The sequence below is a fragment of the Agelaius phoeniceus genome, chromosome Z, assembly GCF_051311805.1.
Source record: "Agelaius phoeniceus isolate bAgePho1 chromosome Z, bAgePho1.hap1, whole genome shotgun sequence".
Taxonomy (NCBI): domain Eukaryota; kingdom Metazoa; phylum Chordata; class Aves; order Passeriformes; family Icteridae; genus Agelaius; species Agelaius phoeniceus.
This window is the reverse complement of record NC_135303.1, coordinates 77,657,863-77,685,761: the sequence shown is the minus strand read 5'-3', so window position 1 is coordinate 77,685,761 and position 27,899 is coordinate 77,657,863. Positions and strand designations below refer to the sequence as shown.

General features: G+C 39.6%; 1 protein-coding gene and 1 long non-coding RNA gene across 4 annotated transcripts in view; one reads left to right on the top strand and one right to left on the bottom strand.

Moving 5' to 3' along the window:
- ITGA2 (integrin subunit alpha 2) overlaps nucleotides 1-22,687 on the top strand; it is a 67,746-nt gene extending 45,059 nt beyond the window's left edge. For both annotated transcript variants that reach the window (XM_054652161.2, XM_077171498.1), the window contains 15 exons: nucleotides 1,129-1,268; nucleotides 2,225-2,376; nucleotides 3,431-3,541; nucleotides 4,123-4,205; nucleotides 5,012-5,153; nucleotides 6,764-6,856; nucleotides 7,881-7,957; nucleotides 8,056-8,139; nucleotides 11,226-11,328; nucleotides 12,124-12,234; nucleotides 12,703-12,807; nucleotides 13,115-13,228; nucleotides 15,475-15,564; nucleotides 18,860-18,976; nucleotides 19,725-22,687. In XM_054652161.2, the coding sequence (XP_054508136.2) occupies nucleotides 1,129-1,268; nucleotides 2,225-2,376; nucleotides 3,431-3,541; nucleotides 4,123-4,205; nucleotides 5,012-5,153; nucleotides 6,764-6,856; nucleotides 7,881-7,957; nucleotides 8,056-8,139; nucleotides 11,226-11,328; nucleotides 12,124-12,234; nucleotides 12,703-12,807; nucleotides 13,115-13,228; nucleotides 15,475-15,564; nucleotides 18,860-18,976; nucleotides 19,725-19,814 (1,612 nt within the window). In that variant the 3' untranslated portion in view covers nucleotides 19,815-22,687. The remainder of the gene's footprint in view (nucleotides 1-1,128; nucleotides 1,269-2,224; nucleotides 2,377-3,430; nucleotides 3,542-4,122; nucleotides 4,206-5,011; nucleotides 5,154-6,763; nucleotides 6,857-7,880; nucleotides 7,958-8,055; nucleotides 8,140-11,225; nucleotides 11,329-12,123; nucleotides 12,235-12,702; nucleotides 12,808-13,114; nucleotides 13,229-15,474; nucleotides 15,565-18,859; nucleotides 18,977-19,724) is intronic.
- On the bottom strand, nucleotides 4,968-12,707 carry LOC143692030 (uncharacterized). 2 transcript variants are annotated; one of them, XR_013179890.1, is made up of 2 exons: nucleotides 12,392-12,707; nucleotides 4,968-5,834 (listed from the first exon to the last, which is right to left on the bottom strand). It is a non-coding gene; the product is annotated as an uncharacterized LOC143692030 (long non-coding RNA). The 2 variants fall into 2 exon arrangements; XR_013179889.1 differs by lacking the exon at nucleotides 12,392-12,707 and adding an exon at nucleotides 9,958-11,242.
- Nucleotides 22,688-27,899: the final 5,212 nt, after the last annotated feature.

Genomic DNA, 27,899 nt, shown 5'->3' with positions numbered 1-27,899 from the left:
GTGCAGACACATGGTCCAGAGGGAAGGGACAGCAGCAGGGAATGGGGCTTGATGGAGGGTGTTTGTAACAGCAGGCTGTGTACCCAGTAGCCAGAGTATAATTTTGATAGCTGAGCCTGAGACAGATGAAACCACATCTCACACAACCTGTGTGACCTTTACTGGCTGATAGGCTGGTATGGGGGCAGCCTTGTCCAGCAGGGTAAGGACAGAGAGCAGTAACAGAGAGCTGACAACTAGTTCTGGCAAGGAACACATTTGTAATGGCACATTGCCTTTGCCCTAGAAGTCAGAGTACTTTCACAATATATAAAAAGGTTTCACAGAACCCAAATCATCTGCCTGCCTAAGTAGGCTGTGATTTCTGCTCCTTGCTTGAGGAGCTAAATTCAAATGCTGTTTCCTTTCCTTTGCCTGTCTTCATGCCTGAGGCTCCCCATTGTAAGAAAAATATCAGTGAATTGCTACTTCTTTCATAATGAAACTAGATAATTAAAAATGAATGGTTCAGTTTGGACCTTTGACTGCTGCTGCTGCTGGGAATTTCATTAAAGAAAATTATGCTCCTTGAAGTACCAGCATTTATTTAGATTTGATTAATGAAGATGCTTGTTCTTCTTTCACTCTGACATTTGGGCTGATTAATGCATTTCATTTTGATTAAAGTGTTTGTTTTTACATGCAGGGTTCCTTTGAAACTCTTCTTCAAAATCTTGTTCAATTACATTAAAGTTGTTTTTCAGAAAAATTAGATAATTAAATAAAATGAAGAATTACCCATTCTCACCTTCCCAGAAGAGCTCTAAAGGAGCAGAAGGTTACTTATTTGGAAAATAGGCCAAGAGCTTTATTCCCTGATACCTTGAGGGATTGATTAGGGCACAGGCTCAAGCCATCAAGCAGCCATTAATTTGACATGAAAATACGTATTGTTGTTGCTGTAAGCAATGATATCAACAAATTCATGTATACCTAAGGAAAAATAATTTTACTAGTGCCATTAAAAGAAGTTTACATTGGGAACCTAAAAAAATCAATACTAACATTTACAGATAGTATTGGATAACAGCTTCTGTGTTACCTAGTGTTCTTCAAAACACCGTGTAACTTTTAAAATATATTTTTCAGGTCAAGAGGCATTGCAAATGTGTCCATAACTGCTTCATTTAAACCTGAAAGAATCAGTCTGCTGAACAAGAATACAGATATAACTGTCAAAATATGCTTTCAGGCTTCATTTAGACCTGCTAAGAAAAATAATCAAGTGGGTAAGAGTATTTCAATGATTTGTCTTATATGAATTTTGGCAAAAGTCCATTATTTACATGAGTAATGGAAAATCTAAATATGTATTAGATTGAATGTCAAGAATCACAAAATCAATTTAAAACTTAAGTGCTTAAAAAAGTGTTTTTAAGACCTAATTCATCACTGGCTCCATACTCTTTGAAAAGTGGGGAATTAACAGTATAGAGGACAGCTGTATCCTTGTTGTTCAATAATCCCCAAAAATGTAATTAATGAGGAGTTAGGTTCATCTAACCTTCTGTTTTCAACAGCAGACTGCATACTTTTCCTCTTCATAAAAAGAAAATTAAATATTTTTCAGAGGGTCAGAGCAGTTTTCAGTGGGATGAAGCTCTTCTTTTCAGAGCACAGTGAATATTTCTGTGACCAGCAGTGGGCTCCCATGAAGTTTTTAAGTTCAGTCTCACAGACAACACCAGTTGGACTGCTTCAGTGCTACATAAAGTGCCTTTAGGAGCTCATGATTTTAAGCTATAAAATAACAATGAACTTTCACAATAGAATAGTCATAAAACAAAGAGGAGGTGGCAGAAATTATTATGTGATTGAAGAGAAGATGCAGATTGTTTAAAGTCACCTCTGAGTTCAGTGACATTATTGCAAGGCCCCTTTACCTAGGGTAACCCTGGCCCTGCTGACTGGCTTCTTGCCTGAGCTGCAGGCTCAGACATCTGCAGTGGAGGCTGGATTGATTGCCATTTGATGTGCCCCTTGCAAATCAGGACCTAAACCTGTTTGACTGCCTTGGAAAACACCAGAGAAAGTATCTTCGTTTTGAAATTGCTCTGTGTTTAGCTATGAAAAACATGAAATACTTAGTGTGGTCAGGAAAGCCTGGTCCCTATAATACTGAGCATAGTAATGAGATCACAGGCAACCATGCTCAGTCAAAAATGTACTGTTATTCTTCTTGTAGCTATAAAGTACAATGCAACATTGGATGCAGATCTCCAGTCCTCCAGAGTGACTTCTAGAGGATTTTTCAAAGAAAATAATGAAAGGTACATGCAGAGGGATCTTGTGGTGCGTAATGAAGAGAATTGTGTTCATGATGTCTTCAGTGTACAAGTAAGTGCAATTGCAAGTACTCTTGCATGACAAAAGATCAGAGGAAGGCGTGGATGAATTTTTTGTCTGTAATGTGAATTTCATGCATGATGTACTGAATTATTTATATTTCCCAAATCCCCCAAGCTGAAAAGTACTTAATAAGATTATGATTTCATAGCAACTAATAACTGTCACATTCAGTACAGATTTTTAGGATAGAAAAGAGGGTTCTTAATTGTGTTATTCAGCTTTGGTGTAATACAGAGCCCATGGTCTATAGTTCCAATAGATTTTAATTTCCCTCTGAGTAGACTGTTTTGTAAGAACTAAAACATACATGCAAATGTTTTCTTCAAACTAACATTTAGGCAGAACTTGCATGCATCCTAACCCCTCGTACACAACAAGGAATTAAATAGAAATAAGCAGGTCTCCATTTTTCTGCAGAACCAAAGACTGAACAGAGCCCTGAGACTTGCCTTACGCTCTGTTGCATGATGCTAGGTCAGGTAGAGGACTTCTGTCCCTGCTCTGGTTTGCAGTGACCTATTGATCACATTTAGTGCCATGTGGACCAGTGAACAACAGGGCTAGATGATGACTCATCCAGGACTGAAAAAAAAGAGGAAACATGGCATTTACTGTGTTTTAGTGTCACTCAGGCCCAGATGCTCTTTGTGATGGTAAGGCAGAGTGGAATAGGAATTTGACTTCTGCAGCTAGATGAGAATGAAAGCTACCTGGTGATGGCTTTGAGGACCAGCTCCTACAGCTGCAGACAATCTGCATGTTCCTTAGCCCTAGTAGTTACTGTGATGTGCACAGTCTCCGGGAATCCTAGAAAAATCAGTTTTATCATGGAAATCACACTGAAAACTGTTAATGTAGAGGAGCCCCCACTGGTCAATCTCACAAAATTATTTTCTTTAAGAAATGGAGCTTTGAACTGTCGCTTCTCCTTGTTTAGAGCAAGTATTATTTTACTGCACACTCTCAATTCACAATAGAAATTACCAATTTTACCCTGTTTTCTGTGCTGATAGCCATCATCTGAACCTTGTGTGTTTTACAGGAGCCTTCAGATGCTGTGAATTCACTTAGTTTGCGCATTGACATTGGCCTTGCAAATCCTGGCTCCAGCCCTGTCCTGGACATATCTTCTCCAGCATCTGTGGCCTATAGTGTAAGTATGCAGATTTACTATTCAGAAACGCATGGCCATACACATCCATAATGTGTGCCCTGCAAACACCAAAGTGAAACACATGAAAGTGAAAACTGGTGCTCTGTGTAAGTCACATGGAGGGGTGTCCCCTGGTTCCTTTCATACCTTTGCCTGTATTACGTGAGCTTGCTCACACACACACACACACACACAGAGTCAGCCACCATAGCACATAACAAGCATGTCAGTTCAGCCATGTCACCACTGATGTGAACTTCTAGTTGATGGCAAAGATGAATTCTTTCAGTTTATTCTACAGTAAAGGGGTAGAGAGAAGAGAGATGGAACTAACTTGACTACATCCCCTTTGTTGCCATTGAAGAGTAACCTGTCTGTACCATTCTTGGATCAGCTGACATGTAGCAACACATTATTCAGTTCACTCCTTCACTAGTCAAGATTTTTAATGTCCTTCAGAGGGATTTTCTTATCTGCAAACCAAGAATGTGCTTCAGCTTGAAGGTGTTTGCACTCTAGTGTCTTCAGATCATGTTAAAAGTTGAGCCCTGTCATTCAGGAAATGTTTTTCTTTTTCCTAGATTCCTTTTATTAAAGACTGTGGTGAAGATGAACTTTGTGTCTGTGATCTTGTTCTCAATGTTCAGCAGAAGGCAGATGATGGGTAAGAGCTGAATCAGTGGAACTGTTAAGGTCCAGTGTCCTGTGTTTTCAACAGTTGGTTTGTCTGTAGACTTTGGATTAATTTCTAGGGGAGAATGCCTTTCCAGTTCAACATCTAGTTAGAAACAGCACAGATAAAAAAAGCAATGGCATTTTAATCTAAATTTAATCAAGGAAAAAGGGGTAGGATAGGGACACAAACACAGAAGTAGGACTCTAGGACTCTTGTCAGCTTAGACCAACCCAAGTTTTGGTACCTTAGAGATGAGCACATAGTGAGTATTTGGACAAATTGTATGTGACTGGCTGCTGTTGGGAAAGGGAGCACAATGGGAGAGCAGCAGCAGCTGCAGCAGTTGTTTTCATGCCTCCTACAGGGAGCAGTGAGGATCCTGCAGTAGCTGTGCCAGTGGGGAGTTGTGGTCAGCTATCTGGGTAGCACATATTCTAAGTCCATGTCAGATGTATATGCATATATATGCATCAGAGATAAGGCTGCCCATGTGGGCTGCCCACTCTGTCCACCTTCCCACCAGGGAAGACCCCTTGAAAATTCAGCAGTCACTTTGACAACACATAATCAAAGTCCAGCACTTTTGGAATACAGTAATTCTATCTGGTTTTAGGAAACACCATCACAGAATTTCTTATGCCAAAGGGTTTAGAAAGCAGAGTGTTTAAGTGTGTACAATGTAGGAAATGTCTTGCTGTGCTTGTTATTTGTTGTTGGCTTCAGGCAACACATTTTCCTGATCCACAGCTGTTCTAGTACCTCTATTTACAACAATGGACTTTATTTTCCAACAGCAAACAACAGTTCATTGTCAGCAGCAAAAACAGAAGACTAACATTCAATGTGAAATTGAGAAATAAAAAGGAAAATGCATATAACACCAGAATCCAGGCCACATTTTCAGACAACTTGTTTTTTGCTTCATCTTCTTTACCGGTGCGTGATACCCAACTTCACTGTTTCTGTAATTGCCCCTGATTTTTGAAGTTCTCAGAGGAATTTTCTTTTTTCCTTTCTAGCAGTGCCTATTCCAGAAAAGAATGTGTATACAAAACTCTCTCACAATTTGTTTTCTTGGATACCAGAATTATTCCCCCAGCAGATCAGTTTATTTAGGTCAAGGAGAGATATTTCCAACTCAGCATAAAAGCTGGCAACTTTTCGAGTTTGACCTCACCTCAGACATTTTTTCCTCACTTTAGGCCTTGGCACCCACATCTTCTTAACTCCCAGCAGCATGCCTGAAGCAGTTGCTGTGCTACAGGGAATTTGTATTTGATAAATCAGATGTGCAGTATTGATGATGAATCCTTAAAGCACAGACTTTGGATCTAGAAATAGCGTTACTGCCAAGGCCATGTGTTCCAGCTAGACAGTTAATCAGATTGACATATGGCTATACCAAAAGCTCTTCTTCCAACAAATTTTATCTTAGAGAAAGCAAAAGAGAGGAAATATGCATACTATTTTGGGGAATGCAGTGTACCTATAATTCAGATTGTTGCTCCCAATTCACAAAGGATGAAATGCAGATTTCAGTGCTTGGCTTATATGGTCAGGCTCCTACTGGAGAGGTGCGTGATAATCCTGGGGGTGAAATCCAGAGCAATCCCTGTACTGAAGGGAGAGGAGGGATAGCATTCATTCCTGCCCAAGAACAGCATTATTCTGAACAATGAATTGGCAAAAGTACTGCATACAGCGCTGGGGGTGCCCCTCTACCTCCCCATCCTGTTGTGCAGCAAGATTGTTCATTTCAGTCCTGCCAAAAGACCACACTGGAGCTAGAATTTTCTTTTGCTTTAAAAGCTCTTTCGCTTAGAAGCACTTCAGCCTGCAAGTGAAGTTTGGACCAAAAATGTGCCTGCTTCAAGGCAGGAAGAAAAACATAAACTGAGTATGTATGGGTCTTTTTGGAGGTCTTGTTTTGAGGGTTTGAGGATTTCTTGGTTGTTTTTTTTTTGTAGCATAATTCATGAATGGTAAATGTCTAGTAGGAATGTTTTTTTACAAAAGACAATACTTTTTAATAAATTCTTCTCTAAGGGTTGATAATTGGCTCTGGTCTGTGAATTTGTCTTTGAATCAAGGATGATGACAAGCCAATATTCTGGAAAGTAGTAAACAAACTATAATGTATGGCAGATTTTCTTACAGAAAGTTTCATTTCTTCCAGCTCTAAGACTGTGTTAATATGTCTGCAAAAGTTCTGTAAAAATTCTGCTAAAAAAGGACTTACAGAAGTTAGTGGTAGAGGTGACCTGTACTCTCTGGCCTGAATTCCTCTTTCCAAGCTCAGCACAAAGTTCTAGTAAGATGATTGCAACCCACAAGAAATCGAGTGGGAATGGTCCTTGTCCCACCTTCCTTGTGACTTCCTCATGGCCCTGCCTATGCCCCACCTATCTGCTGCATCTCTAGGATTTACTGCCATAACACCTATTTTCACTCCTCCTTATCATAATACATATGCTGTTGAAGGTACACACCTCTCTGCCTTATCAAAACCTGACATAAGATGGTGTTTCTGTCTGTTTTCTCTGCAGAGTGATGGGACTGAAGTCTCGTGTCAAACAGGAACAGCACAAAGTACAGTCATTTGCCAAATAAGCTATCCTGTTTTCAGAACAGGACAACAGGTACAGCTAGCATGTTGAAATAAGCTTGAATGATACCCAAAACCTTTTTGGCTGTTGTTTTTTCCTAAGTCTGCATTTATTGCTGATAAAGGTTTCTTAGATTTTACAACAGAGGCATTATAATAAGCAAACTAGGGCTTAAAATATGTGACTCCCTGTCAGATTAAAGGACAAAGGGCTCTCAAAGCTCATTGGTCAAAACCTGCAGCTTCCAAATGCTGCTGCAGTTATGTAACTTTTGGAGAGTGAAAGCTGGGGACAAAGAAGCATAGAGCATCATGTGCAGGCTCCTGAGAACTGAGCACAATTCTCATCAATTCCCTCCTGCAGTGTGAACCTAGGGTAACTCCCTCACCTGCTCAGTGAAACTCATCTCTTCAAGAAAGCAGTATTGTTTTGGGGGGAGATGGGAGGCCCACACAGTCCTAAGATGAATTATATATCTTTTTTTTCATATATACCATAAACCTCAAGATATCCACAGTTTCATGAAATCTCTTATTCCTCAAGGGCAGAGGAGAAACTGGGTTCTAGCCTCTAAGATAATCTAAGATAATCTATAGCAATAAGAAACTTGTTTGAAAGAACAGAAACATGGTGTCCTGTGGTGGGACATGTAGAATAATAAAAAAAAAAATCATATATAGAAAGTTGAGCTTGTTCTGAGTGTTAATGGAATTGCTCAAAGTGGACCTGCTGGAACAAATGGAAGAAAAGAGTGAATACAAAGCTTGTGTCAATGCTAGAGTTTAAAATGAAGGAATTGTGAACCCCTTTTGTTGGAGCTTACAGCTAGTTGTACACAATTTTAAAATGCAAATAACTTATGTTTATGTAAGAATGCCAACTTGTAGGGGAATGTAAGAACAAATTAATTCTGACTATTAAGACATTACTGAAATATTACACAGGAAACTAGAGAATTCACATATAGAGGGCAGTTCTAGATTGTTACACACATGAATAATGTCTTTTGGGATGTTATACCAACTTGTTTACTATGTGTCACTTGTCTCTTCTGTAGGTGTCCTTTGATATTAGCTTTGATTTCAACCTTAAAAATCTTCAGAATGTGGCAGTTCTAAGTTTTCGTGCATGGAGGTAAAGTACATAATGATATAAAAGCAAGTTAGGTATTAAAAGCTTATTTGTATAAAACAATATTATTACACCTGACTCAAATGTGTTTTGATGAACAGTGAAAGTAAGGAACAGCAAGACTCGGACAACCAGGTGGCATTATCAATTCCTTTGCGATATGATGCAGAAATTCACTTCACAAGGTATGCTGATTTATGTAAACAGACAAGGGCATTTTGCCAAGCTACTTGAAGTAACAGTCTTGAAAGGCCACTAAAATATAGTGAAGCTTTGCTTTTGTTTTGGAAGTCATAAGAAATTCCCTCTTCACCAGTAGTTGCAGCTTTGTCCATCCTTCCAACCAAACTTATATGTGAAAAATTAGGAAAGTTGTGGACCCGTGTTTACCTCCAAACACTTGTTACAGATGCTCCTATGAACAGAATTGATATAAAGGCCAAAGAGTGCATGTGGTTTTGATAACATAAATAGTATATACTATATAATAACACTGGGCTTCTTGGCTCAAATGTAATGACATGGGATCAAATCTGGAGTTGCAGTGATCAAAACTAAACAAAGGAATATCAAAAGAAAAAATATGCTCCTCTCAGCAAAGAAGGGAAAGAAAAAAAAGAAAAAAAATTATGCAAGTATCTGCTGAACCTAGAGCAAGAATAGAAATTTTTTAGCAGTTTGAGATAATGGTTTCAACTAAAACCTGAGGTACACCTGGCAGATTCTCCCTTGCTGCAGCTGCACTGGCACTGGAAGCAGACACCCTGCTTTCCCATGCACCCATCCAGATTCTGGCTCAAATCTACCCCCCTGCCTGGTGCCAGGCCTTTCTTCTCCATGTAGAAGGCAAGTCAGGGCTGTTGCAAGAGAGATCCTTTACCCTGGGAAGGTAAGGAGAGGCAGCTGAGCAGGCAGGGGGAGAGAGACCAACAAAAAGCCTTTTAAGACCTTTTATCTTCATATAGTGCTCTTGAAAGTCCTTATCTTGAGCCCTGGAAACACTTGGTGATTTGGGATGCACTCAAACAGTAATTAGTCTGTTGCTGTTCCAAACAAGAATTATTTCAGTTACAGTTTAACATAGATTGCAACTGAAACAAAAATACATGGGTGTCACTCTTGGATCAAGGTAGGATGTTTGAATTTTCATCAAAGAATAGATTTATTTATCTCTCCCAAATACTGAATTTCTAGGATCAACATGTAATTACACTTAATGCACTTCGTCACCAATCCTTGATGAAAAAATGCTTTTGCATCCCAAAGTGTTCAAAAATTAGTAAATATAAATAGATATAAAAATCCCAGTAAATATTCTCTGTTATTCAGAGAATAACAGAAATTTTAAAAAGAGGGAGCTGCTTCAAAATACACAGCAACTATGGATCCAGGAAATTAATATTCAGAGATTACCATAGCTACAAGAACTGTTGGCTGCTGTGTAGGATGAGCTGGAATAGGGACCACAGTAAAGAAGATTAGTGTTTTAACCTTCTTTGCAGAAACAGTTTCAAAATATTTGAGATGCACATCATGAATAGGTTCACCAGTCCTGGAATCATGCAGAATTTTTGAGATTATTTTAAATGCAGAAAAGCATTTAAGTCAGTGGTTCAAGTTCTTTCAGCTTCTTGAGAAAGTTGCACGAGACCTCACCAGCAGCAACAGAGACTGCAGGAGCATCTGTGCAGAGGGCTAGCTTCTTAGGAAATTCAGATGGTGCAAACTTGAATCAGTGGGTTTAATTAGCTGAGAAATATAGATTGAAATGAAATGCTTCAGAAGAAGCGAGGAATGGAGTCTATAAAAGTTATTCAAGGGAAAACAAGGGTTTTCAGCTACATCTCCTCAATATGAAAAAATTCAATTTCATATGCACATCAAGGAATGAAGGAATATCTACTGCCAGAAAATGGTTAGTTATTCTTGGAGATAATAAATTTTAAAGAATTAAATAAAATGCATATTAAGCCATGGCATAACTTGGCTTAGGAAGTATTTACCTGGAATTAGTTCATTCTGAGGCAGGTAATGCAGCCAAGAAGTAATCTCTTAAAATACAAGAGTTGAGAAAAAAGTATTGTTTTGCTGAAGTTAAATCTTTCTAGGGATAATTTCTTGAGTTTCTAGGAGCAGATGTAGCAATATGTGTTTCCAGAGACTTCTGAAAGGACTAGGAAGCTGATACTCTGCATCTTGGAAGGACTGGAGTCTTCAGCAGTGAGAAAGCAGAAAATATGTCATGTGTGTTTTCATTGTAGTCCTTGTAAGCAAGTCCTTCAAGGAAAGGGCCCATGGGAGAAAGAGGAGGTTCAGAAAGGATCCCCAGTGCAGTATGGAGGACCACCACTGATCAGGAAGCATATCTGTGAGACTGCACACACATTAAATTGGGATGGTATTCATGGATGTTACCCAGATTAAACAGGGAGAACAGTAAAGATGATAGATTCCTTGTGGAACAGGAAAAGCTGATGTAGGAGTTGTAATAGCCTCTATTTATTGTTAACTCACCAGCTTGCTTTTTGACTGCTCAAGTTAGCCTTCTAATGAAAGGTAATGATGAAGAGCAGATACAGTTCTGGCATGATTTAGCAGAGGAGCTGCTCACAGGTAGCAAGCAGTGGGTGTGATGCACTGCACAGGGATGTTTTCCTTGCCTTTGAGTGTGGTTCCAGCTAACTGAGCTCCTCAAGCACCCACAGTTCCTTGCACCATTCCCTTCCATTGCACACCTGCCATTCCATGCTGCAGTGAGCTGAAACCACCTTTGTGTTACTTCAGAAATTCTGGATTTTAAACCTCATAATTACTGAACAATGTGACCCAAAGAGGACTATGAGGGCTATGTGATATGTGCCATCTACATAAGGAGGGTGATGCCTGTGTTTCCACCCCCAGCCAGTTACAAATGTACCAAGGGAGACAGCCAGGAAGGCCCTTCCTGAGTAAAAAGGTGACTGCAAGGGTGAATGTTGCTGTTTGTGTGCAGAGAAGAAGTTTGCAGTAGGGCCCTTAAACAATGCAGGGTCTAGAAGCCTGAGAGAGCCTGTATCCTGTACAATTCTCTTGTCTTAATTTCACGTGTTTATTCCAGCTCTGGGCTTCAGCACACCATTTTCTTAACCAACTTTGTAAAATTCAAACAACAATCTAAGTGACTGACTTCTCTCTCTGTACTTCTGACCTGTTTCACAAAGGCATATCCAGTAACATATGTTTTCAAAGCAGCTGCCAAATTGAAATGTATTGTTTTATGGTTGTTAACCAGGCTTGCCAATATCAACTTTTATGAAGTATACTCTGGTCATAACATTCCTTCCACTGTGAATAATTTTGAAGATATTGGCCCCACGTTCAACTTCTCAGTTAAGGTTAGTAAGTCTGTTTTGTTCTGGTTCAAGAAGTTTCCTTAGCTCCCTCTGTAGCCTGCTCCCAAAACCTTGTTTAAAAAAACACTCCTGCTTTCATTGTCAGATTTTGAAGCTTTTGAATAGGTCAAATAAGAGAAAAAAAAATTGCAAATAGCATAAGTTCTTGGAGTCCTTATAAGGTTAAGGATGACATTTGCACCAGTAGAATAGGGGAGGGATTGGTCCTGCACTGTGTACATATTTAGAAGATGGTTAATGCTTAACTTTAGGCCAGCTTAGACTGTTTTTTCACAGAGTGTCCTGACAACTTGATAAAGAAAAATAAGTCTTTGCAGGCTTGGACTTTGAAACTTGAAGTTTGGCAAGGGTTAAGGGCTCAAACCTGATGCAAGAACTAGCCAAATCACAGTGCTTATTACATAACACAGAAAAAAAACCTTAGATCCAAATATGCAACGTGGAAGAAAGTTAAATTATGTTCCATTTCCATTCCTGTAACTGCTACTCCAAAGGACTAAACAGGCCTATTGGCTGTGGCAGAACATTTGCTTTTCAAAACATATTTCATGCAGTTAATATGAACTCTGCTAAGAAAACAGACAGGAATCTGGAGCTATACAATATACTTTCTGCTTTACTATTCACAAAATTACTACCCCAGTGTCTTAGTAAAAAAACATTGATGTAAAAGGAGTCCAGTTCTTCCATACTCATCCATTATTTCTAATTTTCTTGCTGTATCAAATAATTTATGCATAGCTACCTGAATTAACTCTTGTGTTTTTTGCTTTGCAGGTAACAACAGGAAGTATTCCAGTAAAGATGGCTTCTGTAACAATCAATCTTCCCGAAATGACCAGCAAAGGCAACCCACTGATGTACCTAACTGCAGTCACCACAGATGAGGTATAGAACTGAATTGTGTTTTGGGGGTTTATCAGTACTATAAACATTAATTATCTCCCCAATGTTATGGCTTAGTTTAAGAGAATCCATGCTCTTTCTCCTTGTCCCTTCCCCATAAAGAGGGAACCACAATTCCAGCAGTACACTAGGCTATTACTTGGCAGATGTGGAGAATCTGGATCTCTTCAATTAGGTCCTTCTCCAAGTTCCTGAGAAAATTATTGTAAAAATGAAATTATTAGATGAGGAAAAGCCCTTCAGGTCAATCTAGGGACAAAAAAAAAAAAAAGTGTCATAAGAATTATTTACTTCTAACAAAAACCACATATTTTTTGTTTCCTAAAGAATTCAGTGTTCACCCTTCAGCGTTTAACAGCCACCATCTAAGCCCAGAAATATATATTACTACAATGAGTATAAACTCCCAAGTAGCATGTCATCCAGTCTCATTCCTGCCATCTCTCCTAGGTCAGAGGTGTTACTTGTGATGCTCAGATAAATCCACTGCAAATAGGGAAAAGACCTTATTCTCCATCTTTCATGAAAGAGAACTTCAGAGCTTCCAAAGAACTGGTGAGTAAATCCCAGGGCTGCAGTAAGCAGGACCTTCTGAGCTGAGGGAAGCAGAGCTGACCTTCTGAGCCCACTGCTGTACTTGTGAGGAAAGTTGTGATGGGGTGGCATTCCTTATTTACAGAGCCAGAGCTCAGCCTGGATATTTTCACAGATACTGCATCTGCTTTAGCACAGCCTGTAAGCACTTAATTTGTATGCACAGAACAGCAAAGGCAAGGGCAAAAATTATGGATGTTGCAAGAATATTTTTTAAAGTGTATTTTTAATGCATGCTCTTGCCTCTTCTTGCTGTTTCCCCTGGAAGAACTGTAAGAACATGAAGTGCAGTACCATCACATGCAAACTGGAACACATTGCACTGAAGGGAGAGTACTTTGTGAACGTGTCCACCCAAATCTGGAATGGAACCTTTGCTGCCGTGAGTATCAGCTGCATCTTTATAGAGCATGCAATATTCAAGTATTTTCAAACTCCTGATATTTTTCAAAGTCCAGTACAGAGACCTTACTAAGAGAGTACAGAGTACTCTCAGAGTACTTACTGAGTACAGAGACCTCAGTCTAGAAAGACCTTCCTTTCTTTTATACTGGTGTTATTTTTCCCGATTGAAAACTTGAACCTGAAAGTAGTGAGGCTGCATAACGGAGGTGATAAAACTTCAGTCCAGCACAGAATCTAAGAAAATGCTATGATAATGCAACCTTCACAGCTGAAAAAAGTTTCCTACATCTGTTAGATTCATTCTTGGGGAACTACAGTTTTCACAAAACTCATCATAGGACAGCAGAGCACAGTATCATCACAGCCTGTAAAATAATCATGCTTTTTAACTTTTGAACATCACAGCCTACATTGTGGTCATTTCAGATCACATCAGAATACCAAAGCCCTGTTGGTGCTGCCAGTTCTCTTTGCTCTATTGGATAAAGAAAGTGTGGAAACCATCTTTAATTGATTTTTTGTGTTTATTAGAGTAGGTGTCAAAGAAACAGTCCTTGCTTAGAGACCTACAGGATGCTTCAAAAAACCATCAATATCTCAGCCTATTCTCAATCACCATGTGTCCTCCAGGATATAACTCATCATGAGTTACCAGACTTTTGAAGTGAGACCATGTTTGCTTCTTAGCTAGGCAACCAACCAAACGATCTTGGAGTCCTGGGTTTGCCTAACGCGTCAGGAACGTGATGCAGTCTCCTTAGTGTGTCTGGTGATTCTTGTGGCAGGTATTGACATTTAACAGCAGGGCTGTTGTCAGCTCCAGCATTCAACTCTTAAAAGGAAAAGGTCAGGTTGATATTGTTAAATGTGTTATGGCAGTGTGCGACAAAAAGCATCTGTCTGTCTTTAGTGTTTGTATTTTTCTAATCATCTGGGTCAAGACCATTTGTTAGTGCTGTTAGGTACGAAGAAGGTGGAGACCTGAACAAAAGGTTACTACCCTCACTAAAAAGTGAGTGGGAATTGTTTGTTTACCATCACTGGCTGATGGGAAGGAAAGTTCATATGTAACAGTTCTCCTCACATCTCCCATTTTGTAATTTTCTGTTTGGTTGTAAAAAATTCAGCACAAATAATCTTGCAAGCACTTGCTCAATCACGCACATTATCAACGTTTTTATTTAGTGCCAATCAGCCATTGTCCAAGAAGGGCATTGCAGGCTTGCCAGTACCTGCTAAGCAAAGAAAAGATGTGTTTAGGAATTGAGGTGCTTTGGAAAGTGCCCAGGTGTTTTTCTAAACTTTTAGGTGTGCAGGACACACCACTTGGGCAGATGGCCACAGTGCAGGGATGCAATAACTCACTGCAGAGCCAGTCAGTTTGGTGTGTTGGCCACGGCAGACCCACAGCTGCCCACAGTACCTGGCCCTGCCACACAGGAATGGCTGAGGAGGCAAAATGGCAGAGCAGGCATTGCTTTTGGGTCAGCTGGAGAGAGTGGTCCTGTGCTCCCATGGAGCTGAGGCCATTCCTTGTGGTGCTGTGGAAGAGCAGCAGTGAACTGACAGCGTCTGCACAGCCACGCACATCTCTTCCCAGTACATCCACAGAGGGAAGTGGGATCTGGCACAAGGTCCCTTTTCAAATAGGAATTGGCTTAAGATTTTTGTCATCATCTCTGTTTAAGCTGAGAGAGCTATGTCAGAATTTGAGACGTGGAGAGGAACACATAGTGAAAGGAAAAAATAAATGGGGAAAAACAGAAGCACTGGATAGAAGTGAGGGCGGAGGGAAGTAAAAGAACATCCAGTTTCCATTTCTTTCAAAGGCCAGAGATATATTCTCATCTGTCTTTTGTTGCTGTGTCTCCTTTTCTCACTGCTGTTCCCCCCATCTCTTCCCTGCTAGCAGCAGTGACAGCTTTGAAATAACTATAAAAAGGATTACGTAAATATTTCCTTCTGTTTTGCTTGAACTATACATTAAAGAAAAACCAGTTCCTCAATGTCATTGCTAAGTGGATTACTGATATATTATTACTTTGATTGACATGTTGGCTGGGGAAAAATATTAAAATAATTTTCTTAATACTATGATTTTCTTTTCTAGCTGTGAAGTCCTCATTTCAAGGACTTCAGACTTCAAGGACTTTTAGAATATCTACATTTTAATTGAGTTGCCCTATTACAGAGCTTTACAGCTGTTTTAATCTTCTCTTTCAGTTAATTTTCCAGACATTACAACTCTCTGCAGAAGCAAAAGTTGATACAAATAACCCTGAGTTATTTATCATTGGAGAGAATACCCTAACTGTAAGTGATAGTTAAGTATATTTTTTCAACTTCTCTACCTTTGACTGTATTAAAGTGATAGTATTTCATTTTCAGTGTCCATTAGGAGTACATAGCAACTTGATTATGTTGAAATAATGTATCATTTGACTATATACAAGTCCCTTAAGCTATTAAAATGTTTTCATTTCAGCCCACTGCTATAAAAACCAGACATGGTTAAAACCTGTAGGTCTTAAATTGTAGAACTCTGAGAAGAACTCAGCTAGAAACTTCTGAAATTCAGATAGCTTTCTGTTCATGAAAAGATCAAGATTTGGCTTCCTTGCTGCAATGGAATTAATTTTTATAGATAAATGAGCTCTGGGAAACATGCTCACAAATCTGAGTTATAGTCTTACTTACTTCTATAAGAGTATGGTTTGAGGTTTCTACACAAATGTTTGGCAAAGTTCTCCAGAAAATAATCTCATTTGTAAAGGAATGTGGAATATTTTTAGCATTTGGAATAGCTTCATATGGACAATGTGGACACAGTTAATCTCAAGAGAAGTCTCCATACCACTGCTTTATTAGTACTGAATTCTTCTTCCAAGCTTTCTATTTGCTATACACAAACATAAAAAACTCTGGAAGAGTATAGTAGTACTCTGGTAATTACTGTTGTAATAAAAGAGGATGCCTTATTCTCTTAGTCTGTCTTGAGAGCAACACTCTTCCATTTGCAGTACTAATTTCAGATTTATTTTTACAGGACTTACTAGCCTGTTTTGCCCATAAAATAACCAAGGCTATTAAAAAGCAAAATGCAAATTAGTAAATGAGTCAAATATATGTAAGAATGTGCAGCATAGCCCATTCACAGGCAATAGAGAATTCAACTAAATGTGTACAAAGCAGTTACAGATTGGTCTCTCTCACTGTGTGGTATGATCATCATCCAATACCATTTTTAATCACTGGTTTCTCATGGATCGCTCTATTTTTTGCGAAGAACCTCTAAATAAGCCATTTTGTAATCAGTAAAACCTCCAGTGCCTGAAGAACAAAGGAAGTATGTTTTCACAGAAAAATTATATGCCAGTATTTGAAGTGTTCTGAGTGTTTCAGTTTGGCGTGGTATTATTTCTATTATGAGATGAAGCTCATTACTATACAATGCAAATATTCCAGGTAATTGCACAGGTTTTTTAGGTAACTCATGAATAAGTATTTTTCCATATTTGAAGCATGGTACTGCCAAATCTACATTACCAGAAGTCCTGTTGGCAGTTTCAGGAGAACTAGAATTTAATTATTCAAATGACAGTTGAAAAATGAAAGTCAATTCCTCCCCCAGCCATTGAAACATGTGCAAACTTCTACAACTTTGAGGCAATAGCTGAGCAGACCCTGAAAGTTATCCACAGGGTTTCTTGGAAACAAAGTGGCTTTTGGGGACTTCCAGCCTGACCTTTACTCAACAATCTAGTGCCCTGGTAAATGTGCCAGGTTGTGAAAGTACATTCTCCCTAGAGCAGGGAGTCTGACACTTGGAGTCAGCACCCAGCACGGTACTTCTTGTCAGGCCAACAGGGATACCCACTCTGTCCTTCACACTTCCTTGGGAACAGGACAGTACAGAAGCAAACAGAGCTTATTTCCCTACTTCCCCTGTTAATTTAAATGGACGTGGTAGGATTCATCCAATTTAATATCTGCATTACTCATCCATATTCTATATACCTAGTCCCTGGAAAGAACAGGTATTTCTGAAATGCAGTTCATCTCATCCTAAATTTGATCCTGAAAATAACTAGGGTGAATTAGGCTCTTAAAAAAGCCTATCCTCCTTTGGGAGTCCAGGAACCACGCTGTAGATAAACACCAGATGAGTTGAATCCCAGTCTCATGGTGTCTTACTGACCACAGTTTAACTTCAGGAAAGATAATTTGTTCTTAGGCATCAATTTTCCTTTCCAATAGTGCCACTTCACTGTTAATCTAATGCAGAAAGCATTACTAGGCAAACTGCATATATGAAATTGGCTTCTTACATTGGATGAACTGGGTTGTTGTTTAGCCAAATAAATGAATATTGCCTTTTGATGCTACGTGGGGAAGCTGCTTAGGTATTTTTACGTAAAAGCTTTCACATTTTTTCCATTTTGGAAAGGACTGCCAGCTGGAGGCCAGAATGTTAACCTGCTAGAATCATCACTATGGCCATTCAGTTAAAAAATACACAAAGCCATCCTGCCTTGGTGAAATGAATACACATAACCACACCTAGCACAACACTAGAGCCTTCCAACAGAAATGACTTAAATCACTGAAATGTCAGTCCAGAGCAAGTTTCCCAGAAAGCTTAAGATTGAATTACTCCAGACAAATGTACTGAACAACCACTCTGAGAAAATAAACCAGTGTGACTTGTTTTATCATGTTTCAGGAAGGAAAAAAAAAATTTCAGCTAACTGCATGTCGTTCCAAGATTAAATCCAAAAATTTGACAGTTCATAAATATTACAGCAATGTCTCTCCAAGAAATTCTGTTATATGTAATTATATATTTGGTTATACCTAATCCAGCTAGATAGGGTATCACCTGAAAACTAACTTCCAGACACTCTATACTCCTCTGGGAGCTCTCTGGTATTGCTTGTGGTTCAGGAGATGTAGGTGTGCTAGAGGTGCTCCTGTTTGACTTATACATCTTGCAGCAAATCCATGCAGTTGATCCAGGAGCACACAGATCACCATGAGATCTGTCAAGTCATTAGTGGTTTCATAGAAGGTAGGAACAGCAGGCAAAGGAGACTGAGGCACCTGCCCAGCAGGAGGATTGGAATTTCAGCAGATGTGATGGTGTCTGGCCTCAGTGATTAGTGCTGCCTCCTACAGCTGCCAAGCACAGATAACGGGCTCTGACAACACTTGGTGAAACAAGAGTGCTCCTCCAGCAGTCTGATTTTTGGGCTGTACACCAGGCTATTCCCCACCTTCATGTAAACATGGCTGGCTTACACAGTGATGGTGTGTGGAGCCTTTGAAAGGCCTGCTGTTAATGGAGAGGCAGCTGGCAGGAGAGATTTGTCCTCTGCCTGTTGTGCATGGCCAAGAGTGATGAGGGCCTCTAGTCCCTAGCTGGCATTGCTATGTGCCACAGTGCAACCAGGCACCCATGGACACCAGTGAAAGGGCCGTAATTGCTTGGTGCATTCCGGTCACTGATCCTGGAATATGTGCAGTCCAGGCATTCTTGATCTTTGGTTTACAAATCCTACCTTATTTGCAGTTCACATGAGCCCCTAAGACACAATCTCTCTGCTTTCAGATCCCAGTTACAATAATGAAGCCGGATGAGAAAGCTGAGGTACCAGTAGGTGTTGTGATTGGCAGCATATTGGCTGGACTCCTCTTGCTGTTGGTACTGGTTGCTGTTTTGTGGAAAGTAAGTTAGTACTTATATCTTAAAACCGGAAAGAGATAAATATATTTGGGCTATTTTCTTTGGAATCTCTCTTCTCTAGTGTGAAACAAAACCACATCTGCAATTTGGTGTATGAATAATACTGCATTGACATTACACCCTTGACATATTTTAGAAGGGTTTATGAAATGAGTCCTTATAGAAACCGGCAAGATGAAGATGTTAAATGATCTGCCAATCATTCAAAACAGGGGCTGTGACATTTACTTTTTTTCCTTTCAACACTGTCTGCCTCCTTCCATAATATCCTATATGGGCTCTGAACACCCATGATATTCCCAGTGGACAAGGGTGGGGATTACAAACAAGGTGAGAGAGGATATATTTTGGACAAAAGAACAGACAAAAGAAAGGGCAGGGGCAAAAAGTAAATTACAAAGGTTACATAGAAAAAGGAGAGATTTTTTCTGTGTGCCAGGGCATTCGTGTTTGAAGTGCTCCTTGGCACACCAAGGCATCATGGAAATGTCCATATCTCAGCAGGGAGAAAACTGGCTAATCAGTACTGCTGCTCTAGCATTCAGTTGCACCAGGTAGGAGTTTAGGGCCCACCTCCTTTCATTTTAGAGGGAGGAATTTTCTACAAATCAAACTCTATAGTGTATGCACGCACACAGGTGTATTTTTACCATTACAGTATTTAGTTTTGCTGAGCAATGAATTATCAATGACTGACTGCAATGTGGTGTTATTTTAATGCTTCTCACAGCTTGGCTTCTTCAAGAGACAGTACGAGAAAATGACACAGGATATAGAAGATGTTGATGAAATTGCAGAACTCACAAAGGACAAAGACTGAAGATGAGTTATATGGATAAAGAGGAGATCTGAGCCACCAATAGTAGTTGTGATCAGTCAGTTCTTCAGCTGGAGTGCCTTAAAGCTTAGTAACATTTAAACATTTTTAATGAAAGTGTCTTTATAGATGAAGTATTTTACAGATTCTACTCTATTGTAAGAGTAACTGCAGGACAGTTTGGTTTTTTCAAAAATGATTTATAATGCCTTTTCTTGTAAATTTTTGCCTTTCAAACAAACTTAACCCTTAGAACTGGCAGGTCCGGAGTATACAGTAACATACTGTTCCAGCAGCCCTTCTCTTGATCCACTGCAGAGTGAAACAGAAGAATTTATTTCAGATTATCGTGGAACAGCATCACTTGGTAATTCAGTTGACAAGTACCACATGTGTTAAAGGACATTTTCTATTAAGCTGATGATGAATGTGTGGTGAATACTGCTTCCAGACTGGGAGAAGAAAAGTCATTTTTTCATTGACTAGCTCCAACCTTATTGTTTTAGAAAAATAATTTCCACCAGCAAACCTTTGCTTTAACTAATCTATAAACTGGGAACTGTGCATGAAGATGTCTGTTTGGATGTTATAGGACAACTGGTTGGGCAAAGTCTTCCAAAAGTTCACCATATTTCTTGCTCTAAGGTCACAACTAAATTACTGAAGGATATTGTTTTGGGGAAGTATTGTCAAATGGTATGTATAACTGTCTTCTGCATACTTTCTTCCTGAGAAGAAAATATGAATTTCATAATCACTTACAGCATGTTCTCTGCAATGTTATTACTCATTTTCATCTTGAGAAGCACTACTACTGTTATGCTGGCCTTTATACTCTCAGTCCCTCTGATATTAGTTTGGCTTTTGACATAAATAGAAAAGACAGTCAAGATCTTGACTTTAATTCTGTACTGAAAGATTTTGCAAGACTAAGAGCATAGAGTGAACTAAAGGGGATAGCTGACTGAGGACTTATGCACATTACAAAAGGGGATAGTGGAGATCTAAGCTCTGTAAAATGTTTACTGCACTTACTTCTTTAGCATCTCAGTGCCCTCCAGGAGACCAAAGTTCAGTACAACCTCCTTACCTATCACATTTTTTTTGGTCCTACCTGTTCATGTCTTGATGAAGTTAACTTATGTTTTATACAGTGAAGTACTGTAGTGCTCTGGAATGAGCTCTAAGCACAACACTTGAGTGACTTTGTTGGTTACACACCTCAAGTTTATCACATGCTGTTATGCTGCCTGGTTATAATGAAAGCTCAGTCTTATAAAGGCCCATGCTGTAAGACTGGTAACAGTCAGGAAAATTGGCCTTTTGGCTGCCTTTCTCTCTCATGCCTGTCAGTTACACTTAAAATTGATTGTGAGAGAAGATGTGTGTATTTTTCATATGCATGCTGCCATGCAAGTGAGATTGTTTCCAACTTGAGGTGATTTACTTGAAGAGTAAAACATGCAAATGTGCCTGATTGAGAACACGAAATTATGGTTTCTTCCCCCCAAAGCTGGCTTGTAATTATGCTTAGGCACTTTGCCATTATTTTTTGAGGGACTAGGCTTAAGCACGTTTGAAAGTTTTACTCAGTCTTTTTTAATAGCTAATCAGTCAAAAGCCAACCATCTCTTTGGCAAATAACAGCTTCATTTGCAGCAACAGCTGGATTACGCTCAGTGTAGTTTTATATGTGTTTTGAATTTATTTTGTATCTATGAAATGTTATGTTTTGGGACATTTTGTTGTGGTTTTTCTAACATTCTGAAAAACAGTTCAGATTCTTATATCAAACAAGATTCTTGCCATCAGCTCAGTCTGTGACCAAAACAAATATTTAAAAAGTGGGAAAAAAAATATCAATTGCATAAATCTAAAGAATAAGCTCCTGACTTGTAATTATAAACTTTGAGGGCAAATGCTCTGAGAGTAGAAAGAAAAAATTTGTCTGCCTCAATTCTTATATAAACTTGTGCAGAAAAAAATAACCCCTACAGCCATGTATGTGGGAAGCTCCTACATAATCAGGGTCATGCACTCCAGAGCAGAGGGAGAATTTCACAATACACCAGATTTCTGGTGCTGCCTACCAGGCAATTCAGGCCTTGACCCAGATTTCCTTCTTCTGCATTCAGTGGGAGGTACAGGTCAATATCCAATATGCAATTTCTTTGGGGATTTAACAGTTTATCAATCAGGTAGCAATGAGTCAATTCATTAGCCTTCATTGGGTTATATTTTGACATGGACAATATAATTCTCCTTCCCAGCCTGGACACAATACTGCTTTTCCAAAATAAAGGGGAGACATAGCAGTGGGTAAGGTTTTTGTATTCTAACCTAACCACTCCAAGTTACTAGTTTATTTTTCTTTTACAATTAATACTTAAATGGATATTCAATTTTTGTAATGGGTAAGTCTATTGCACTTTTAAGTTGGCACAACCGCAAATAATACTGGAAATATTATGTATATTTTGTATTGTGTGCAAGGGTTTGGTTTGTTTTTTTCCTTTTAAGTTGACTTTTTTAAAGCAGCATGTTTTAAATACCCTGAAATTTTCAGCTTCAGCATGTACTTCTGTTTGTGCTTGCAGCAAGAAAAGTCAGCAATACCTTCAGCAAACTCAAGTTATATCTGATTCTGGTCTTGAAATCTAGCTGCTGATTTTCTGAAGTACTAGAATCAAGTCCAAAATCTAAGTAGGTTTCATGTGAGCCTATGTATAAAATTGGAATATACGAGAGAGTTTATAATAAAGTTGACTTCTAAAAGCTAGCATGTAAGCTCTGTGGGAGCAGGGACTGTATCACTGTGGTGGCCTGTCTGAGGGCCTACCAGCATTACTGCAATAAAACCCAAGACTACTGCTGAACACAGACTCATTTATTTTTAGACAGCACCCTAAAGAGAACCAATGCTACTGAAAAAGCACTGCATAAAATGGGGCCAAATATGGCTTTGTCCCAGTAGCACACAGTGAGAACCGAGGGGGATGACTCTGCTAGGTAGACAAAGAAACTGCACCTGAAGTCTTGCAGATCATATCCAGAGTGAAACATAACCAGTAAGCTGTAATGTACTGTAACCCAGCTCACATAAGTGCAAAATATTTGTAAAGCTCTAGCTGAGTAGATGGTGTTAAAACATTACCATGGCCAGGCCTTCCTATAAACATGGGCTTATTATCACTGCTACCTAAAATTACATCCCATTCTGCCAGTCTCTGCACTTTATCTATTTACAGAATTGATCAGCAGTAGCTTTTCATGACTCTGGCTCTGGCTACACCCTGTCATATGTTGAAAAAGCTGAAGTCAACTTTTCAGCAGGAACAATGTGGCAAAAGAAGAGAGGGAGGAATTTGGCTATGAATAGAAAGATGACAGGAAGACAATATTGTCAGAAAGTACCACCTGAAAACCACACACTTTCACATAGCTTTTAATTTCCACTTTCAATTGCTCCATACTTTTTACAGTGGTACATAAACATTCAGGTTTCAGGCTACCAATTTTAACACTTCCATCATAGAATATCAGATGAACCTAATCTTAAGGCACAAAGTTCTGTCTTTTTCAGCAAGTCTTAATTGTTTTGCAGAATTACAAGCTAGATTCCTTATATACTGACTTATGTATGTGCTGGTTTTGACTGGGGCAGAGGTACATTTCTTGACAGTAGTTAGTATGGGGCTGTGTTTTGGATTTCTGCTGGAAACTGTTGATAACTCAGGGATGTTTTATCTGTCAGTAAGCAGTGCTCACAGGTTCAAGGCCTTTGCTATTCTTCATCCCACCTCACCAGCGAGGAGGCTGGGGGTGCATAGGAAAGTGGGAAAAGGACAGAGATGTGACAACTGCCCACAGCTGACCACAGGCATTTGGAGTATTTGGTGTTTGTCTTCCCAAGCCACTGTCACATGCAATGGAGGTCTGCTTTCCTGAGTTTCACTCAACCTGCCTGCCAGTGGGAAGTGGTGAATGCATTCTTTGTTTTGCTTTGCTTGCATGAGCAGTTTTTACTTTCCCTATTAAACTTCCATCTCAACCCATGAGACTTCACACTCTTACTCCTCCTATTCTCTCCCCCATTCCACTAGTGGCAGCGTGAGTGAATGACTGGGTGGGGCTGAGTTGCTGACTGGGGTTAAAGCCCATCCAAAACTGAACTACAACAAAAGATTGCAAATTAAAGACTAAAAGAATTAAGGTATGAAAATGCATCTCAAAATCTATAGCTAAGTACCTTAATTTTTTATAGCCTGTGAAAGTAAATGAAGTGTACATTTTCATAGCTTTAGAAAAGTTGAGTCCTACATTTTAAGTGAATCTTTTTGTTCTCAGTTAATCAGTCAATTATTTGTCTGCAATCACAGGTTTTAGTATGCTAGCAGTTTTAAAAATGTACTTGCCTCTTAAAATAGTCAAAATGGAACTTTTATAGTATAAACTGCTATAAAGATAGATCAGGGTGCTAATTTTTGTTAAGTTGATACAATCAAACTTTATGGTGTGTTTGTTTTTCAAAAAACTGGCCTAAGGTACTCAAAGAAACTGGTAATTTATAGTCATCAATCTATTCTGAACTCTTTTCAATCACCTCCACAGGACAGTTAATTGTATTTAGTGGCATTTAATGCTCAAGACTATTTTTCACAGCATTTTAAAAGGGAAAAGGCAGCACTGTCTGCTTTAACATATAATTTGTTAGTAATTAGATTTAGCAGTTCTTTCTTTTTAATGCTTCTGAAGCAACAAATGAATGTGCTACTCTATAAAACTACAACTTAGTTGGAACAGCTGTGCATAAAGTGAGCAGAGAGAAAGGCCAAACATCTAGTTCAAAGTTGAGCATCTAAAGGCTTCATTCCCGAGTGCAGCAGTGCCACTTTCACGAGCAACAGCCAAAGTGAGGGCCTGTATTTGCCAGCATGGGCAGCACCTGAGCGGGGCCAGGAGCTGCTCCTGCTCAGCCATCTCTCAGCTGCCATCTCCTGGGAAGGCCCCTTGTAAAACAACCCCTTCCTCCCCTGCCCCACTATTCCACGACAATCCATCAGCTGCTGTTTTCATCATAGGCATCGGGCTGAGCTTCTCTTGAGAACAGAGCACAGTGCTCAAAATCAGGAAAGGAAACTCTTAAAATCAATCAGTGCTGGTATATGGATGTTCAGCCAGACAAAGGGGTGGATGAGTGTATTCAAATTTTGCCAGCCAAGACTAAAGCATCTTTTCAGAAGGACAAATTATCACTCTGAAGACATGCACTTCCACAGACAGCCCTCATCTGGCAGATCTCTGCAGGAATCACTTGGTGACCCTCTGGGTCTGTAGCATTTGTGTCTGGGAACATTGCTCTATGTACCAGAGCCACCAACTCAACACAGCTGGTCTCATGAAGAGGTGGGATTAGCCTTCACTCTGGACAAGGAAGAGAAACAGCTGGACTCATCCCAGAAAGCTGGGTCTTCCCTGTAGACAGACAGATCTGCAGCTGTCTATCATCCCACTCAATGGACCTCACCATAACACAGAGTAGCCCTCATCCAGCACTGTAGCTCTGCATGTGTGGACAGCAAGAATTGCAACCACATCTTTTCCTAACACACACTGAGACACTGCTGGGATTCATCCCCTGGCCTGGCAATTTGGAAATGCTTCTGGGACACTTCAGACACAGCTTAAGCATTTATCTTAGAACACAGTAATCTGCCCTCTTATGATAATACTGCCCTAGCAGAGAGGGTAGCCCTACAGAGGGAGGCAGAACACTGAGTTCAGAGCATGAACTTAAATTTCAGTGAGATACATTTTACCTCTAATTAGCACACCATCCCTCCCAGAAACATTTCCATTTTGCTTTTACATGCCAGCTGAAGAACCCAAAGTTACACAAGACTGATATATCATTGTTCCAGAACAAAGCAGTACTTGCCTCATGCACAGCTAGGGACAAAAAATGACATTTCATTGTCTTTACCATGGCAGCATACACACATTGTAACACTCAGCTGTGACTCAGTACAACATCTCTTCCATTCATTGTTCCTGGTCACTGTGGGGAAATACACAATTATTCTCTCTTCTTTTCTGCACCCTCAGCTGCATTGCTGATGGAGAAGGTGCACTTAAGGTCACCCTGGAAAAATCTTCCAGGAGACTGCAGTGCTAGAAAGGCACTAAAGAGACACTACTGCAACTCAGGAATTGCCCCTTATCATGGGGTCCCAAATAGAATTTAACAATGGTAACTAAGATATACTATTGATTTTCTGTATCAGCACAACACTAGTATGGAACCACTGCATAAGTTTTACTTAATTCATAAAATATCCACTGAAAAACAAGCTAACATTTATTTTTGTGAAATTAATACACTAATTAGTTGCATAGTAACAGCAAACATAAACCTGGAAAAATGAACACCAAGTATGAAAATGTTCATGTATTTCTTTCTCTTCTAAAGAGAAAAAGAATTCTTTCACAAAGCAAGTGATTGTGCTCAGTATTCTGTACAATTCCCAGGAAAAATTACATTCAAACAGCAGAGGGCTTCTCTCCAACCTCCAAAAAACCCGGAAACTCAGTCTTGTACTTGACCACCTCTGCCTAGATAATAGGGCTCACATGGTTTGTAGAGTGTGTACCTGTAAACATGCAAAGAGCAGCTGCTGTCCTGCAGATGAAGGCCTGACTTCCACTGAGGAAAGTACATCAATAATTTAATAAGCACAGTTTAACGATGTTTCTGCCTGAAGCTGTATGTTTCCTTACAATTTACTTAATTCAGATACAGTAACTAAGTATTAAAAGTGATTAAAAACCCTGGGGGAAAAAAAAAACCCAATCATCACCTACTTTGCCCATTTTACTTTGTGCAGCTAGAAGTTGTTAGTAGATTTTTGCAGACACAATAAAATACACTATACAGCTGAGGCTTCACTAGTGCGTGATGTAATGATTACAGAATCAAAGACTGGTTTGTGTTGGAAGGGACCTTACAGATCACCAAGTTGCAACCATCCTGATATAGGCTGGGACACCTTCCACTAGACCAGGTCACTCAGAACCCCATCCAGCCTGACCTTGAACCTTCCCAAGGATGGGGCATCCACAGCTTATCTGGGCAACCTGTGCCAGTGCCTCACCACCCTCAGAGTAAAGAATTTCTTCCTATTATCTGATCTAAGCCTATCCTCAGTTCAGCTTAAAGCCATTCCCCCTTGTCCTTGTGAAAATTCCCCCTCCAAACTTATTGTAAGCCCTGTTTAGGTACTAAAAGGTGATGTAAGGTTTCTCTGGAGCCTTCTACAAGCTGAAAAACCCCAGCTCTCAGCCTGTCTTCATAGCAGTGGTGTTCTAGTCTGATAAACTTAGTGGTCCTCCTCTGGACTCCTTCCAACAAAACTTCTTGCACTGGGGGCTCCGGAACCAGATGCAGTGTTCCAGTGGGGTCCCTTGAGGGCACAGCAGAGGAGCACAATTACACCCTTTGACCTGCTGGCCCTGCTGCTTTCGGTGCAGCCCAGGACAGAGGCAGATTTCTGGTCTGCAAGTGCACATTGCCAGCTCATACTGAGCTTTTTGTTCACAAATACCCTCAGGTGTTTCTCCCCAATGCTAGTCTTGATCCATTCTCCCTCCAGCTTGTACTTGTGACTGGCATTGCCCTGACTCAGGAGTATGACCTTGCACCTGGATTATAAATAACTATATATGATGTAGGAACATATATATGAGGAACTGAACAAATAATTTTGCATTACCTTATTTTCCTTCACTTGTATCTACCTTGTCTGCACTGATAATGATAACTAGATAACACTGCCTGCCAGCATTAGCAGAAATGCCATACACAATGGGACTTTGAACTCTTAGCATCTAAATACTATCACGGCACAGTAGAATAACAAATAAAATTACCTTGCTCAGACACATATTTCCCCAATATTTCCAGTGAAATCCAGGCATATTATGTCAGTTCATTTAACTAGTTTTCAAAACAGTAACAAGAGAAAAACTGTAATAAGATTAAATCTGAAATGTGAATATAAATACATACATGAATTGCAGTAAGTTCAAAAA